The 18,127-nt window shown below is 44.4% G+C and overlaps 1 protein-coding gene across 4 annotated transcripts in view; it reads right to left on the bottom strand.

Annotated features, from left to right (window-relative positions):
* The window catches only part of TNC (tenascin C), a 148,115-nt gene that overhangs the window by 67,014 nt on the left and 62,974 nt on the right, over nt 1-18,127 (bottom strand). For all 4 annotated transcript variants that reach the window (XM_063936913.1, XM_063936914.1, XM_063936915.1 and 1 more), the window contains exons 6-7: nt 12,392-12,545; nt 2,319-2,582 (exon numbers count right to left, since the gene is read on the bottom strand). In XM_063936913.1, coding sequence (XP_063792983.1) covers nt 2,319-2,582; nt 12,392-12,545 — 418 coding nt within the window. The remainder of the gene's footprint in view (nt 1-2,318; nt 2,583-12,391; nt 12,546-18,127) is intronic.

Here is an 18,127-nt window from a genome sequence, read left to right as displayed (position 1 = left end):
ATTTGGTGGTGCAGAATTTTTTAAAAAACGACAGGGGCGTGCAAGAGATGCTGTCGGTGGCCAGAAGAATTGCGGGACACTTTCGGCGTACAGGCACCACGTACAGAAAACTGGAGCACCACCAAAAACGCCTGAACCTGCCCTGCCATCATCTGAAGCAAGAAGTGGTAACGAGGTGGAATTCAACCCTCTATATGCTTCAGAGGTTGGAGGAGCAGCAAAAGGCCATTCAAGCCTATACAATTGAGCACGATATAGGAGGTGGAATGTACCTGTCTCAAGCGCAGTGGAGAATGATTTCAACGTTGTGCAAGGTTCTGCAACCTTTTGAACTTGCCACACGTGAAGTCAGTTCAGACACTGCCAGCCTGAGTCAGGTCATTCCCCTCATCAGGCTTTTGCAGAAGAAGCTGGAGGCATTGAAGGAGGAGCTAAAAGGGAGCGATTCCGCTAGGCATGTGGGACTTGTGGATGCAGCCCTTAATTCGCTTAACAAGGATTCACGGGTGGTCAATCTGTTGAAATCAGAGCACTACATTTTGGCCACCGTGCTCGATCCTAGATTTAAAACCTACCTTGGATCTCTCTTTCCGGCAGACACAAGTCTGCTGGGGTTCAAAGACCTGCTGGTGACAAAATTGTCAAGTCAAGCGGAACGCGACCTGTCATCATCTCCTCCTTCACATTCTCCCGCAACTGGGGGTGCGAGGAAAAGGCTCAGAATTCCGAGCCCACCCGCTGGCGGTGATGCAGGGCAGTCTGGAGCGACTGCTGATGCTGACATCTGGTCCGGACTGAAGAACCTGACAACGATTACGGACATGTCGTCTACTGTCACTGCATATGATTCTGTCACCATTGAAAGAATGGTGGAGGATTATATGAGTGACCGCATCCAAGTAGGCACGTCAGACAGTCCGTACTTATACTGGCAGGAAAAAGAGGCAATTTGGAGGCCCTTGCACAAACTGGCTTTATTCTACCTAAGTTGCCCTCCCACAAGTGTGTACTCCGAAAGAGTGTTTAGTGCCGCCGCTCACCTTGTCAGCAATCGGCGTACGAGGTTACTTCCAGAAAATGTGGAGAAGATGATGTTCATTAAAATGAATTATAATCAATTCCTCCGTGGAGACATTGACCAGCAGCAATTGCCTCCACAAAGTACACAGGGAGCTGAGATGGTGGATTCCAGTGGGGACGAATTGATAATCTGTGAGGAGCGGGATGTACACGGTGATATATCGGAGGATGATGATGAGGTGGACATCTTGCCTCTGTAGAGCCAGTTTGTGCAAGGAGAGATTAATTGCTTCTTTTTCGGTGGGGGTCCAAACCAACCCGTCATTTCAGTCACAGTCGTGTGGCAGACCCTGTCACTGAAATGATGGGTTGGTTAAAGTGTGCATGTCCTGTTTATACAACATAAGGGTGGGTGGGAGGGCCCAAGGACAATTCCATCTTGCACCTCTTTTTTCTTTCATTTTTATTTGCGTCATGTGCTGTTTGGGGAGTGTTTTTTGGAAGGGCCATCCTGCGTGACACTGCAGTGGCAAAAGACGCAAGGACGTGGTAACGTACGATTCGCAATATGCCCCTTACAGCGGGATGTAATGCAGACCATGAAATGCAGGATGTCGGACGATCTCAGATGTTTTTTTTAAAAAGGGGAAACACCTACAAGGCATGGTTTTACATCCTGCTGCTAGAGTGTAATCTCCACTGACGCACATATATAAAGAAAGTGTCAGCTCTGTGTTGCTACTGAACAAATTAAGTTAAATAAATAAAATATATATTGCATAAGTATTCTTTTTTTTATTGGTTCCACATTTAACAAGAAATTAATTAATTTATAATATATATACTGTACTGTAATTAAATTGCCAGACAAAGCTGGATATGATAGATAGATAGATAGATAGATAGATAGATAGATAGATAGATAGATAGATAGATAGATAGATAGAGATAAATAATATTATTAATTATATTGATCATTATATTATTTATCACACCATAGGAGGCTACTAAGAACTTATAGTATATTTGAGTTATATTGATCAAGCTTACACTACTACACACAGTAGATAGATAGTCTGAAAATCAATATATACATTTCCCTGATAAAGTTCATTAAGATGACACCCGTCTGTCATGTATCTCTGTGAATGTGAATAATTTAGAATTAAGTAATGTATGACTTTATATTATTAGTATGTTATTTATTTTTGTATTCATTTCCTTTTTATGTGATGTTTAATCCAATGTATCTCTACTAACTGAAAGAAGAAAAAATAGTTGTTTCTTGAATACTGTACCTGTTGTAAAGGTCTCTGATACTGGATTACTTGTCATTTCTCCACGTCGAGATATTAAGATCACTTCATACTCTGTGTCCGGTCGTAGGTTGCTCATGGAATATTGGTTTTCATCTTCAGAAAGTTCTACTGTAGTCCTGGGTTCATTTCCCGTTCCGTAGGTTAGAGAAACACCATCGATTTCAGCCATAGGCTTAACCCATGTTATTAAAGCAGAAGTGTCTGTAACATCTTTCACATCAACTTCACTTGGGGCATCTAATCCTGAAAAAGATTTTAAAAATGAACAAAGATTCACGTGCCAGGTTATCATTTGCTGATGTCTGTCTAACATTAAAGATTAAAAGGACCATTGCATTTGATGCTGTATAAAACATTTGACATGAATCAGGATTGTGTTTTAAAATGTAGAATGAAAAGAAAAACTATGGTGCATCCTGTACTTATTCTCCTTTCAGAAAGCATTAAAATGGATCTGGAATTCATGTATAACCAAATGTAAAATATGCATACTAAACCTCCTATCAGCAGATGTCAGTTTATATTTCTACTCCAGGTGAATGAAGGAGAAATATATTCACAATAAAAGGCACAGAGACATACTGACTGGGAAACAGGGTCAGCTTTAGTTGTTTATTGAAAGGAGGGACAAGGTATGGTGGGGAAGTATGAATGGCTCTACACACAGTATCATATTGACAAATAATCCAATACATGACATCGGCCCATAGCCAAAAACTCAAGGCTTAAATTGGGACCAACTGCCAGCCCGTCACCCACAACACAGGTTGCCAGCAACTCAGTGCCTAGATGGGGGACAACTACCAGCCCATCACCAACAACTTAAAGGCTGGGTACACACTAATGTGACCAGCAATTGTGCCAATATTCAGGATGATTACCCTTTGCCCTGTGCATCGGGAGATTGTCGGTAAACACTAGGCAGATACTTATGAGCTTCGGAACGATCACTCTTCCGTCCCTTATTAATAATCACTGCATTGCATGCAAGGTCGTATAATTTGCCATGCAGCACGCAATCGTCCGGACAAACCACACGACACGGCCGATTTGTCGGTCTGATTCATCCGGATCAGACAAATCAGTATGATATTGTGCAAGTGTGTACCCATCCTTAGATGGGGCCAACTGCAGTCCATCACCAACAATTTAAGGCTTACATTGGGACCAACTGACAGAGCTTATCACTGCAGTCAACTCAAGGATTAGATAGGGGCCAACTGCCAGCCCATAATCAACAACTGCCTAGGTGGGGGCCAACAGCCCAACCGCTGTGGTCCTACAGTATGTTATCAGTCATATTAAGCATTTGATGGCTCCCTACAGTAGGGATTGAGTGAAGGCTACTTGTGCAGAAAGTGAAATTGTGGCTAAATCAAAGTATATGATGGAACAAGCTGCTTTTGCATTCTTGTGAGGTTCAGGTGAAGCAATCTTTGACTTCTGCTTTTGTTGAAACTTAGCACTGTGCAGTATTTTGAAATGTAGTTTTGCTGAATTCATAGTCATATGGTGACTTAATTCCTTCTGCTCATGTGGTGGGTGTTGGTTTGGGGTTGGAATAATTAAGGCAACGTCTGCAAAGCAAGCAAACTTAAATGGCTATGTGTGCAAACTCCTGCTTCCTTTTACAAATGACTCAATATTAGCAAGTCACAACACTTCACTTCCTCAGTCTTGGAGTCACTCTAATTTCAACCTGTTAGTATCTATTAAAATGCCCTCTCTCTCCTGATTTCCTCTATTAATATGTGATATTCCTCTGCTTCCCTTATCACACTGATTAACTCATCCGTCAGCAGTCAGCTTTCCCATATGTTTTGGGGACATTGTTATCCATTATTTGGTTTCAGTTCCGATATTTGTGGGACTCTTGCTCACTATTGCACATGCGTGGCCTGCTGACTACACATGTGAGACGGCCATTGCTGGACAGGGTTCCAAAATGAAACTGGTAAGCTACAGAGGCTAACTGCATCCTCAGGTGGCGTAAGCTCCAGTACAAAGCTCAGGAATGCAAATCTGACAGCTTTGCAGCCCTCACAGAAACCTATGGGGGCTGCGGCTGTCGTTTAAAATCAATGGACTATGGCAGATAAAGAGATATCTGATCTGGTGCCTTCATGGTACATTTGGATAATATCTGCTGGTATCCCCCTGAAAATAGGGATGTGCCCCAAATATTTCTTACTTTAATAACCCTTAACTGCCCAGATCCTGCAGTTTTGAGCCACCTTGATACTTATCTCAGTGTCGTCTACTGATGTAGTTATGCTTAGTTACCCTGTACTTGTCCTATATTGTCTTCAAATGTAACTCACTGTTTTCCTGTTTTGATTATGTGCATATGTACTCTGTAATTGGGCGCTGTGGAACCCTTGTGGTGCCATATAAATAAAGGATAATAATAATAATAATAATAATAATAATAATAATTAGCATCAGTTAATCTCTGAAATTTGTTTCTTAAATTTGGTATTATATGAATAATTGCCAGATATATTCTACAGTATATACAGCAAAGTTTCAAAATTCTTTGAGGTTTCTATGGTGTTCTAAGTATCAGTTACTGCTTTAGTAAACCATCATTATTTATCTTATACAGAGACATTCTATATTTCCTCCTGAGGCAGAACAATGGGCCTAATTCAGACCTGTTTGCTCGCTAGGGTTATTTTTGCAGTCCTGCATTCGTATAGTCGCCACCCATAGGGGAGTGTATTTTCACTTTGCAAGTGTGCAAACACATGTGTAGCAGAGCTGTACAAACAGATTTTGTGCAGTCTCTGAGTAGCCCAGGACTTACTCAGCCGCTGCGAACACTTCAGCCTGTCCGGGACCGGAATTGACATCAGGAACCCTCCCTGCAAACGCATGGACACGCCTGCGTTTTTCCAACCACTCCCAGAAAATGGGCAGTTGACACCCACAAACAGCTTCCTCCTTTCAATTTCCTTGCGAATGCCCATGCAAGTGGGTTCTATGCACAAACCCATGGTTGTGCGGCTATCCGCTTTGTACCCATGCGACGCACCTGCGCATTGTAGTGCATACGCATGAGCAGTGTAGACCAGCAACTATGTGAAAGCAGGACTGCAAAAAAAACCCTAGCATGCGAACAGGTCTGAATTTGGCCCAATGGGCCTAATTTAGAGTTGATCGTAGCCGGGCAAAATTTTGCACGACTACGATCATATACTCTGACATGCGGGGGGCGCCCAGCATGTGGCTAGTCCGCCCTGCACGGCGGCGAAGCCTTTGTACTTTACGAGTAGCTGGCTACCAGCGCAGCTCCTGCATGCTGGCAGGGAGCTACTAGATGCTGTCCAGGTCGCAGCAGCTACATGTGACATCATGCAGCCACCACGGCCAACCCCCGCACGGTCTGGGCATGCCTTCATTGCCCAGACTGCGCCCCAAAAATGTCGGCCAAATGCCGCCGGTCCACCCTCTCCCGCCCAGCAACCGCCTCTGCCTGTCAATCAGGCAGAGGCGATTGCAGGTCTGAGATGGCCATCGGCTGTCTGGCATGCGCAGATGCACTGCGCAGTTCAGACCTGATCGGCTGCTGTGCGAACACGCACAGCAGCGATCAGGTCTGAATTAGGCCCAATGTCTGGGTTATGGCTTGTTTAGCAGAATATTTGTTTCAGGATTTCTCTGAGAGAAAAGCCACATCATCCATTGATTATTCTGTTTGTATCTTGCTAGAGTGCTAGAGCAAAAGCAGGGTTCTAGCACATAACTAATTGTGCAAAACTTGATGCTGTTGATTTCTGCGATTGAAGGATTATGGAATAGTTTAGTGCAGTGGTTCTCAAACTGCATACAGTGGCACCCTGGTGTGCCTCAAAGCCTTATTTGCAGTTCCCTGTGTTGGTGGTTTAGTACCAAATCAAATTATTTATGGTCAATGTAATAGGCAAAACCAATGCTTGTGGCTTCCAGTCATAAAACACATGGACAAACAGAAGCGAATCCTGTTCCTCGCCACATAACTGAACCTAAGGATGACATACTGTATAAGTTCACTTTATTTAACTCAATATTTTTTTATCTGAATACTGCACAGAATATCATTAGCAAATGAATGTTATGGCTATATATATTTGTAGAGATAGATTTATTGCTTTCCTCCTTTAACAAAGTCAAAGTTTTATAGTAAACTTCTGTTTTCGCAGATTTATGTACATTAGTCCGTCAGGGATGCCTTCAACTGCGCATAAGGAATTAAGGCAAGGAGTTTTGCAACACAGTGCCATAAAACATGATGTATTTTCCAGGCACCATTTATGTGGTTCCCCCCACCTCTGCTCTCACTAAGGGTCCTAAAGATGTATTGATTTATAGCATTCATTTCCATTCACAAGTCTCTGCAACTATGGGGGAGCAGACATGTTCGTGTTTAGTCTGATTAAAAGGAATGTGTCTAACAGTGGAGAGAAATAAGTCATGATTGATATTTTTACATTGTGTGACAAGGCAGCTGGCTTGACTTAAGTATTCACCACCCTCTCCATTGGCGCTTATAATCATGTGTTTTCATTTCCACTCAGGCCTACAGTTCTAACTTCTAACACTGAGCTCTTTGTCCCAAAGACCAGTGGTCAGACATAATGTGGGAAGAAATATTCCTTCACTACTGTTATAACATTTTCTGTTAATTCTTATTGTTTGATGACCTAAAATTGATCCAGTGTGAAAAGGCATCTTGTAGCATATACAGACAGTACTGTATGACATCAATTGTGTTATCAGACATTGTTTGCTTGCTAGAAGCATACAATTAGTTACTCATATTGCTTGCCACATGGGATCAGTACGAAATCCCGCCGGACGGGATCCCGGCGGTTGGAATCCCGACACCGGAATCCCGACCACCACAATCCCGACAGGGGGGCGAGCGCAACGCAGCCCTTTGCAGGCTCGCTGCGCTCGCCACTAATTTATTCACCCTCTATGGGTGTCGTGGACACCCACAGAGGGAGAATATGTCGGGATTGTGCCGGTCGGGATTCCGGTGTCGGTATTCCGACCACCGGGATTCCGTCCAGTGGGATCTTGACCGCATCCCGGCCACACACGCTGCTATACCACAGAAAAAGATCAGGCAATTGGCCCGATATTGTGGTGTCTGCAGCAACTGCAAAGGCCAAAATTGATTTTACCGGATTTTTGGGGAAAATTACAACTTTTGAGTCACCTTCTCTTGTGTCATCCTCTTTTGTTTCATCTTTGTGCTGTCATCTTCTGACCCTATTTATGCTCTTATGATACAGAAGAGACCTGGAATCTCATACTTAGGGCCTAATTCAGGGATGTATGCAAATGCCTTCGCAGATGCGATTCAGTATGCAGCTGCTGTGTGACAATATGTAAATGTTGTTGATGTCGGAATTTGTATTAAGGTGCCCACTGGAGGCATCTCAGACGTGGAGCTTGGGTATGAAGTGGCAACCATTGGACACACATCAGTCTATCATCAACCTTATATGTAACCCTATTGTAGCCCAGCATGGCAGTCAGAAGTAAGATGCTGAAGCCATGTTTACTGCAGACGAGATGGAAGACGCAAGCTGTGACAGCCCCCTGAAGCATTCTCAACACCCCTGTGTTTTAGTTGCCACTCATTCCCCAGGTACCTCCCACTAACTCTCTCTGACTGTCAATCACTTTGTAAATAAATCCTCACTGCGATCGCCATTGCAAGACCATTACAGCACATGCACAGTGCAACTTAGATGCATGCACATTGGCAAAAAAGTGCTCCATGCATTCAACATTGTATCCAACTCTAAATCAGGCCCTTAGTACCGAGTGCAATTTGGCCAGTGATGTATGTGGCAAATTTGGACAGTAAGGGGTATATTTACTAAACTGTGCATAGCAACCAACCACATTCCAGCTATTATCTTCTAGAAGGTGCTAGATAAATGATAAGTAGAATCTGAATGGTTGCTATGAGCAACATTCCACTTCTAAAAACCCACACTTTAGTAAATATACCCCTAAGTCTATTTCTCATATCTCATTCTGTGCTTGTAAAGCCAAATTACCCTTGTCTTTTTCCCCTCATCTGCTTTACAATAAAACTATGGTCAACTCTTCTATTTACAGATACTGGGCACTATTCAGAGTTGCAGCAGGTAAGTCTGTATCAACTGTACATATATTGGAGCCTGTATATGTGACTTTAAGCAATGATGGGGATTCAGAGTCCCCCACATCTCAGCAGCATCTTCACTTAGTAGGTGTAGCTGGGTTGCAATGAGGCAATTGCACGTAGGATAGGTGAGCCTTGGCTGTATCATGGGTTGTAGATGAAATTGCAGACTATTCAGAAGTATCTTACAATAATGTTATAGTCAGTTCTTTTATTCCTCTTACTAATATACTGCTACTGGGCCTGATTCAGAGTTGCATACATGTGAGCTGTGTGAACAGATTTTGCGATTTTTAGCAACTGTGCAGTCATCAGAACCTGCATGCGCACCTTTAAGCATATATGGGTGAGTCATACCCATCTCAGCCACATTTCCTGCTAGTGGCTTATTGGGTGTAACTGGATGGCAACAGGGCATTGACACATGGGTTAAGTGTACGTATTGTGGGCATATAGTAGGTGTGTAACTGCCATTTTAGGCTACTCAGAGATGAGCATGTGCATAGACTGTCTGATTTCATATAGGGATCCATTTACTAGGTCTTGGAGAGAGATAAAGTGGAGAGAAAGTACCAGCCAATCGGCTGCTAAGTGCAATGTTACAAGCTGTGTTTGAAAAATGACATATAGTAGCTGAATGGCTGGTACTTTTCCGCTTTTCTCTTTATCTCTTTCCAAGGGTTAGTAAATAGACCCATCGGTATGAAGGATAGGCCTGGTCAGGTCTACAATGGTATTGATGATGGCTATTTTCTCAAGCAGATGGATAGGGGAGGTGCAACATTCTTACCATCTCTCCTGTTGGCCTTCACACATCTTGCCACCTTCCTAGTGAAGTGGGCAAGATGTGGAAAATATAACCAGGAATCGCTTGTCTGTGGAGAGGGGACTGGGCCAATATGGGGGGTCATTCCGAGTTGTTCGCTCGCTAGCAGATTTTAGCAGCATTGCACATGCTAGGCCGCCGTCCTCTGGGAGTGTATCTTAGCTTTGCAGAATTGCGAACGAAAGATTAGCAGAATTGCGAATAGAAAATTCTTAGCAGTTTCTGAGTAGCTCGAGACTTACTCCTACACTGCGATCAGCTCAGCCCGTTTCGTTCCTGTTTTGATGTCACAAACACGCCCTGCGTTCGGCCAGCCACTCCCCCGTTTCTCCAGACACTCCCGCATTTTATCCTGGCACGCCTGCGTTTTTCCGCACACTCCCAGAAAATGGTCAGTTTCCGCCCAGAAACACCGACTTCCTGTCAATCACACTCCGATCACTTCAACGATGGAAATTCTTTGTTCGGACGTGAGTAAATCTACTAAGTTTTGAGCTAAAATACTTAGCGCATGCGCACTGCGTACCATGCGCATGCGCATTTTTACCTTAATCGCTCCGTTGCGAAAATCGGCAACGAGCGAACAACTCGGAATGACCCCCATGATGTGATTCTATCATAATTGATCGCTTTTCATAAACAGTACATGCTTTACACAGGATCTATCTGATAAGAACTGTCCTTGGCGATGTGAGGACTTCCAGGTTCATGACCTGGGAGGCCTTCTGCACATGCAGGGGCGTCGCCCTGCGCATGAGCCATCTGGTAGACAGAGAGGGATTCTTTGGATCTCTCTCAGGGGAGTTCTGCAGTGAGAAGACAATTTGGTTTTTGCCAAAACTGCATAATCAGCTTTCATCTATGCCATTCTGCCACTACTGCACATAACAGAGGTTCCCAAACTCTGACATTTCAGTCCAGGTTTTAAGGATAGATGATTTAATTAGTACTGTACCTTAGTCAATTTGATTTAACATCTGGACTCAGGCATTGATATCCTTAAAATCTGGATGGTAATGGCAGAGTTTGGGAAACTATGGCATATAATATTTTGCCTTTTAACAGTGGTAACTGTAAAACTAAAAATGTCTTACACAAAGGAAAAGTTGTTAATAAAGTTTTCCCTAGTTTGTTGACATTGTTGTGCATTAATGTACAAGATATTTAAATGGTATAATATGGTAATACTGCAATTACTACTGCAGTAGTGGTAATATATGTAAAGAAAAATTAGAGAAAGACACAATTAATTATTCAGTCATCATCACTAAATTATCTAGTTCATTTAGTTGCAAATAATATAGTAGATATCTGGAAGAGATGGAAATTTCCCCTCTATTTTTAACTTTTGACATGCTCTAAGTAGTGTCGGCACTGAAGTCGTTGACACCCGTTGCAGTAAATAGCCTTCACCGCACAACGAAGGCATGCACGGCCGAAAAGGGGTGTGATCTACTGGGAAGGGCATGGCCTCAGTGGAGTCCATTGTTTACATCATTCCAGGGGCATGGTCTAGCTGGAAGGGGGCATGGCCTTGCAGGAAGCCCCCCATTTATATCACTCTGTGGGAGTGCCCAGCATTCCAGGAGATGCTAGGCTGCCCCTGGAGACTCTGCCTGCACTACTGGCTCCTACCCAGGCACAAGAGCCAAGCAATGCACGGTAATGTCACAGTGCAGCACCCAGCTCCTGGTCACTGAGGAGGAGACGGCATTGTTGTGTCACTCCCTGGAAGGGTGTCACCCAAGTGCAGTATCCGCTGCATTCAGGCTTTGTTGAATAGGCTAGTTACTTAAATCATTCACTCCTGTCCAGGGAAATTAGGTTAATTATTGGGCCCCATAGTCAACCCAATAATGCACAAACACAGTCACAATGTATTGTACTTATGTTTCTTTCTGTGGTACTACATACTGGATGTTACTGACTCATACAGTAGCAACTACAATGTAGTAAGCTTCATACTAGAACATATTTAGAACTCTTGGAACTATGTACTAAGCCTTGAAGAGAGATAATGTGGAGAAAGATAAAGTGCCGACCAATCAGCTCCTAACTGCCATGTTACAAACTGTTGCCCAGATTTATCAAGCCTTAGAGAGTGATACATTGCACAGTGATAAAGTGTCAGCCAATCAGCTATTAACTGCCATGTTACAGGCTGTGTTAGGAGCTGGTTGGCTGGTACTTTGGACCTAATTCAGACCTGATCGCTGCTGTGCGTTTTCGCACAATGGGCGATCAGGTCTGAACTGCTTATGCTATTGGCATCTTAGTACAGCGATCGCCTTTGCCTGATTGACAGGCAGAGACATTCGCTGGATGGGAGGGGTCAGGCTGGAAGCGTTTGGCTGCCGTTTTGGGGATGTGGTCCGGGCAACACAGGCTTGCTCGGACCATGTGGGGGCCATGGTGGCTGCGTGATGTCACACGCAGCCGCTGTGACCTACCTGGGATGCGACAAGTTGCTCCCTGCCAGATATGGCAGACAGGGCACCCCTGATTGACAGGCAAACTGATGTGACCTGGTATGCGACAAGTTGCTCCCTGCCAACGCGCAGGAGCTGCGCAGATAGGGAGCTACTTGTCAAGTACAAAAGCATCGCACTGTGCAATGCTTTTATACTTGTGCGGGGGAAGGGGGGTAGGGCCTGACATGCGGGGTGGACTAGCCCGTGCTGGACGTCCCCCCTGCATGTAGAGCAAATGATCGTAGCCGTGCGCTACGATCAACTCTGAGTTAGGCCCTTTATCTTTGTCCACTTTAGCTCTCTCCAAGGCTTAGTACATACGTCCCTCCATTATGTAGAGAAGGCACACTGTAGAGCTATAATAGCCTATTACTGTAAATATGGAGCAGATACTGTGTTACAATGAGCCATTCACTCCTGCACTCCATAGGGGCACATTTTGGCACCATTAACTCGAAAGTTATTTGTTGTGAAATAGAGCTAGTCCTTCATGTTTTTCCACAACATTATATTGGTTTCAAAATCATTCTGAGGTTTACAGTCCTAAATCTGTGTGGAATATATACAGTAGGTTAATATATGCCAACTTTACTTGTAGTGGTGATCTTGGTTAAAGCTGGTCCTTGTGTATTGTTTTTCACAACATGTATGGACACTTCATAGGTCTCTCCTGGTGCCAGTCCATGCTGCACATAAGATGTTTCAGATTTTTCCAAGCTAGTGCTTATCTCTCCATTTAATTTTTTCTGTAAAAAAAAAATAGAAATGAAAATTGTGTAACAAAATCATGAAAAAAATAAAAAATAAATTACGCATTTCTAAAATGTAGAAGGCAATGTCTAGGGAAGAAAACTAACAGATTGTAGAAAATGACATTTATTTTCTTTGAAAATAAAATGGAAAGTGAACTGATTCACCCCCATTTAAGAACAGCTGGAGAACCAAATTGAAACTTGTTTAGGCCTGAGGCATTTCTAGGATCTCTATTTTTTCCTCATATGAACATTACAATATATATTTTCATTTCTGGTACTTGTGTTGTTTTAAGGTGCACCCAGTTGTAATGAAATCATTGTTAAAGAGCAAGTAAAGTCAGTATTTGACAACATAATCATTTCAAAGAGTTTCTAGAAGAGTGTCTGAACTGAATATATCCATCAAGCAAGCTGTTTTTCAGTCATTTGTAGCAGGTTTTAAATTAGGTTTGAGATGTTCATGTAACAGAGTGCATTCGGGCTAACAGCTACGAATACTTGCTTGAGGTGCAATTTGGTTTTGCGCCTATATGTCTGAAATATTCACCCAATACCCCTCTCACTTAATAAAACATTTCAGTTTATCTTATAAAGTACTATGTTTAGCTTTCTTTAAGGCTGGGATTAAGCATGACAGTGAGAGAACTTTGGAGGTGTCTTTAATGACACATTTTGCTTTTATTGTGTATGTTAAGTGTTTAATAGATCACTCAAGAGTGCACCTTGACACACACAGTCACACACCTCTGCTGAAGTGTAATATAGACTACCAGCTCACAATTGAAGTACTTATTAGAAATGGCCATTGGCTCTAGCACATTATTGTAAGCCTACTGTACAATACAGTAGGTGCTTTTGCAGAAACATAGCTGCATTTAAGCAAAAACAGGTGCACACTAGGCCCAGAAATGAACTCCACTGCTCTGTTTGGGGGATTCAATCATAGGGAAAGGACCAGTGATGTTACAGCAACTCCACTGACTATCTCTGCTTTTAAACCTGCATCAAATAAGTAGGAAATTGTCCTACAATTAAGGGCTGGACTTTAGCTGACTGTTATAGAAGGGCATACCTTTACTTTGTCTCAAATTAGCTGGGACAGTCCCAACTTGAAGGGCCTGTCCCATTATGCCAACAATAAGAATGCTGGTATGATGAGACAGTTGAGAAGTATGCCCTTGCTCACCATGGAATTCAGTATTGCTTTTAGAGAAGGAGATGGTGGGTGGAGGGGTGGGGGGTGGGACATTGCTATTGAAGCACTAGGCAAGTCCCCATTGGGCAAGGCAGCAACACTCCTGGCAATTTTCCTGATTCTCTAATCATCAATGTCTGGAGATATGGAAGGGGAAGCTTATGCTTTACTTTTTAACAGTGCTACAGTGAAGGTTTCAGAGCTTAGAATTGCATGCCGAACTAGCTCTATTGCATGGTTTAATAGATTCTTTGCTATGCATAAAGAATAACACACTACAATCACAAAGGAAACTCAAATAGGCCCTACACACTGGCCGATTTTTGGAAAGATATGAACGATCTCGTTCATAAATGAACGAGAACTCGTTCATATCTTTCAGTGTGGAGGCTCCAGCGATGAACGATGCGCGTCCCCGCGCTCGTTCATCGCTGGTCTCCCGTCGGCTGTGCATGCAGGCCAATATGGACGATCTCGTCCATATTTGCCTGCACTTCAATGCAGCCGCGTGACGGGGGGAGTGAAGAAACTTCACTCCCCCCGTCACTGCCCCCCCGCCGCCGGGTCGCTCTTCGGCCGTATCCGCCGTCGGGCAGCTTGGCGGCGGATCGGCTAGTGTATAGGGCCCCTTATTCTAAAGGGGGGTACACACGGAGAGATCCGTGCTTAAAATCTAAGCAATCTTGCTAGATTGCTTAGATTTTAAGCACGGATCTGCCGTGTGTATGCCCTCCAGCGATAGCGATGCGCGGCCCCGCGCATCGCTATCGCCGATGCTAGATTGAGCCAGCATGCAGGCTCAATCTAGCCGGTCGCTCACTTCACCGTTGTGTGAAGTGAGCGGCCCCCCGTCGGCTTTCCCCCTCGCTTAGCACATCGCGCTGTGCTGAGCGGGGTGAGAGATGTGTGCTGAACGGTCTGTGTTAAGATCGCTCAGCACACATCTCTCCCGTGAGTACCCCCCTTAACAAACTGTTTCTGAATCCATAGGAAAGCTTAATCCTTTGTCTTGGTTGCTCTGTATGTAATCCATAGGAGCCACAGGATACCTACTGTATCTTTTCCTTTGTATTGAATGGAAATTATGTTTGCATTTAGAAAATATAATCACCATAGGATGCCTAAACTTGGTTAAAAATAAGTTGGATTTTTTTTAAATCATAACAAATCAATGTGCCTTTGTCTATTAATTGAATATACAGTATAACTTCTTTCTATCTCTGGAATTCTCTCCCTCTCCGACTCTCACCCAGGGCCGGACTGGGACTAAAAATAGGCCCTGGCATTTTTGAAGCACACAGACCCACCTCTGTGACTCCTCCCCTTACTATTCCTGACTCCTCCCCACTTATTAGTCTATGTTCTTACAAATATAATTAATATTCTAACAACATACAGGCGTACATCATTCTCTATTAAAATACACACAACCAGTGGTTGAAGTGGAAATTTTTAAGTGGGGGTATGTAAATGTGAGGTTTGTAATTAAGCTCCGGAAAAGGGGGCGTGGCCACTCAAAAGGGGGCTTGGCCTTCAGTGTAGTTTACCACACCATACACCCCTTATACGCATTATGCACCACAATAGTAGGACCCCTTATACTATCTAGTACTGCTGCCCCTTTCACGTTATACCACACAGTACCCGGTATGAGCCGAAATTTACATTATATGCCCCCGATAGTGCAGTGCCAGGTATACAAATGCCCCCACAGTGCCAGGTATACAAATGCCCCCGCAGTGCCAGGTATACAGATGCCCCCACAGTGCCAGGTATACAAATGCCCCCACAGTGCCAGGTAAACAATTGCCCCCACAGTGCCAGGTAAACAATTGCCCCCACAGTGCCAGGTATACAAATGCCCCCACAGTGCCAGGTATACAGATGCCCCCACAGTGCAAGGTATACAGATGCCCCCAGGTATACAGATGCCCCCACAGTGCCATGTATACAGATGCCCCCACAGTGCCAGGTAAACAATTGCCCCCACAGTGCCAGGTATACAAATGCCCCACAGTGCCAGCCAATTGCCCCCACAGTGCCAGGTATACAATTGCCCCCACAGCAGCCAGTGCTGCAGCTGCTTACCGCTGCTGCACTGCTGCTGCTGCTGCTGCTCCTCCTCCTCCGGGCTGTGAGGGACGGGGGTGAGAGCGCCGGGCGCCCGCCAGCACGACTGTGTCTGGCGCGGCAGCGTATAGCGTTCAAACCAGCCGCCGGTTCGTGAGCCAATCAGAGCTCGCGGACCGGCGGCTTCTGATTGGCTGCTGGTCCGCGAGCTCTGATTGGCTCACGAACCGGCGGCTGCTTTGAAGTCCGCTATACGCGCCGCGCCAGACACAGCCGTGCTGGCGGGCGCCCGGCGCTCTCACCCCCGTCCCTCACAGCTCTCCAATCTTGACAGCTGAGACGCGCTGCCGCCGGACTGAGCGGCAGCGCGTCTCAGTGACCGCTGGACCGGCCCACGTGGCCATCGGCCCTTCTGGCATTTGCCAGAAGTGCCAGATGGCCAGTCCGGCCCTGCTCTCACCTCTCTATAAAATTAAAATAGGCTTTCAAGACCCACTTCTTCATCAATCCCAGCTATCTCTCATCTTAACCCTCTGTTCCGCGTCTACCCCATCTGTGTAACCCCTGTCTGTCTCTCCCCTTAAGAATGTAAGCTCTCATGTGCTATTCCTTCTCTTACAGATGTAGCCGTGTTCATAATTTTGCAATATGTACGCATGTGCTCACACATCGCAGTAATGACACCGTGCGCCTGGGTGCAAATAGTCACACCCTCAATTGCATAATGCAAACACTTTGGGTCACTGGTGTATTTGCATGTGCCATTGCTGTGGCAATAAAAAGTCGCACCCACGTATAGTCGTGGGGTGTGATGATTGTGGCTACATCTGTATCTTACTTAAGACTATCTATTACTCCATATGCCATACAACAGCACCTAACCCTCAGTTTCTGTCACCCTGATTCATAATTCACCATAACATTCAGTGTTATGTCCGCTGATGCAGAAATGTTTATATACAGATGGAGCCATGCTAATCGTGGTTCCATCTCCGCCGCAGCACGCCCTCCGAGTCTCGCCTATCACAGCATCTTGGACATTCACTGCAATGGGAGTGCCTCTGAGCACTACCATAGCGTAGCTATGCACCGGATCGCCTACCTGCGCCAGGAGTGCACGTTTGTGATGGAGCTGTATTAGATGAGTGCGGCTCCATCTGCACCATTTACTTGTCCTACATTGTCTAGTACTGTAAGTCATTGTTTTCTTGTTCTTGTGCTCATTTGTTTATGTACTTTGTTAGGTGCTGCGGAACCCATGTGGCACCATAGAAAGAATAATAATAATTATTATTATTATTATACTACAATTATTTTCATTTAATCCTTAGGGAAATCTTAAAGCAAGTTGGATGTACTGTATAAACTTAATTTTACACAGAAGTACATTTGAAACTACAATTACCATGCATAATTGTTACAGACGCCTCACACTAATCTCTTCTATTGTATGATTGTGCTATTTCCACTTTCTACTATAGCTCTCCGTTGTTACTTTTTACATACCTCCAATCACCGCCTCTAGCCATAACTGCCAGGGGTGCCGAGTGAAGGGGAATGATACAAAGTAATAGGGCTGCACATGGCTCTTTGGTGTATGGGCCTACCACAGAGTTGCAGCAACACTTCCATCATCATGTGGCCACATCTCCTTCTTTTGCAACGGTGATATAGCATCTTTGAAGAGGACCTAAAAAGTCCCAACATAGCATTCTACACTCATACACCATGGCCATGCCTTCTCTTTACACTAGGCCGCTTGATCGAACGGCTGATATATCGAGAGCAGAGCAGCGGGAATATGCAAATCATATGTCTGTGAATGACATTGTTCTCAAACATATAGCATCGTCTCTGCTGCACAGCAGTTGCCCTATATATCTGCATATATATTGGTGCATCTAGCTGTGTGTACAGCCAGTCCACCGACCGCCCATACACTGACGACACAGCTGAGTGTGCATTCTTAAATTCCATCCCAGCTGGATGTCAGGACCAACATATTGAGAGGATCATCAGTAGTGGTATATGGGTACCTGAATCGACCGCTCTGTCGGCATGACGGCAGGTCCGCCAATATGTTGCTGTTGTGTGTACTCAGTTTAACATATTGTGGCCCAGATTTATCAAGCCTTTGAAGAGTGATAAATTGCACGGTGATAAAGTACCAACCAAGACCAGTGGAGATTTGCCCATGAATGTACTTGATAAAGGTTTCCTTTAAAGCCGATTGGTTGGTATGGGCAATTTCTCCACTCGTACTTTTCTTCACTCTTTTCATTGCTTCATGAATAGACCTCTGTATTTT

The sequence above is a fragment of the Pseudophryne corroboree genome, chromosome 8 (genome assembly GCF_028390025.1).
Source record: "Pseudophryne corroboree isolate aPseCor3 chromosome 8, aPseCor3.hap2, whole genome shotgun sequence".
Classification (NCBI taxonomy): Eukaryota; Metazoa; Chordata; class Amphibia; order Anura; family Myobatrachidae; genus Pseudophryne; species Pseudophryne corroboree.
Note: the sequence above shows the minus strand (reverse complement) of the source record. Positions and strands in the feature narration are given on the sequence as shown.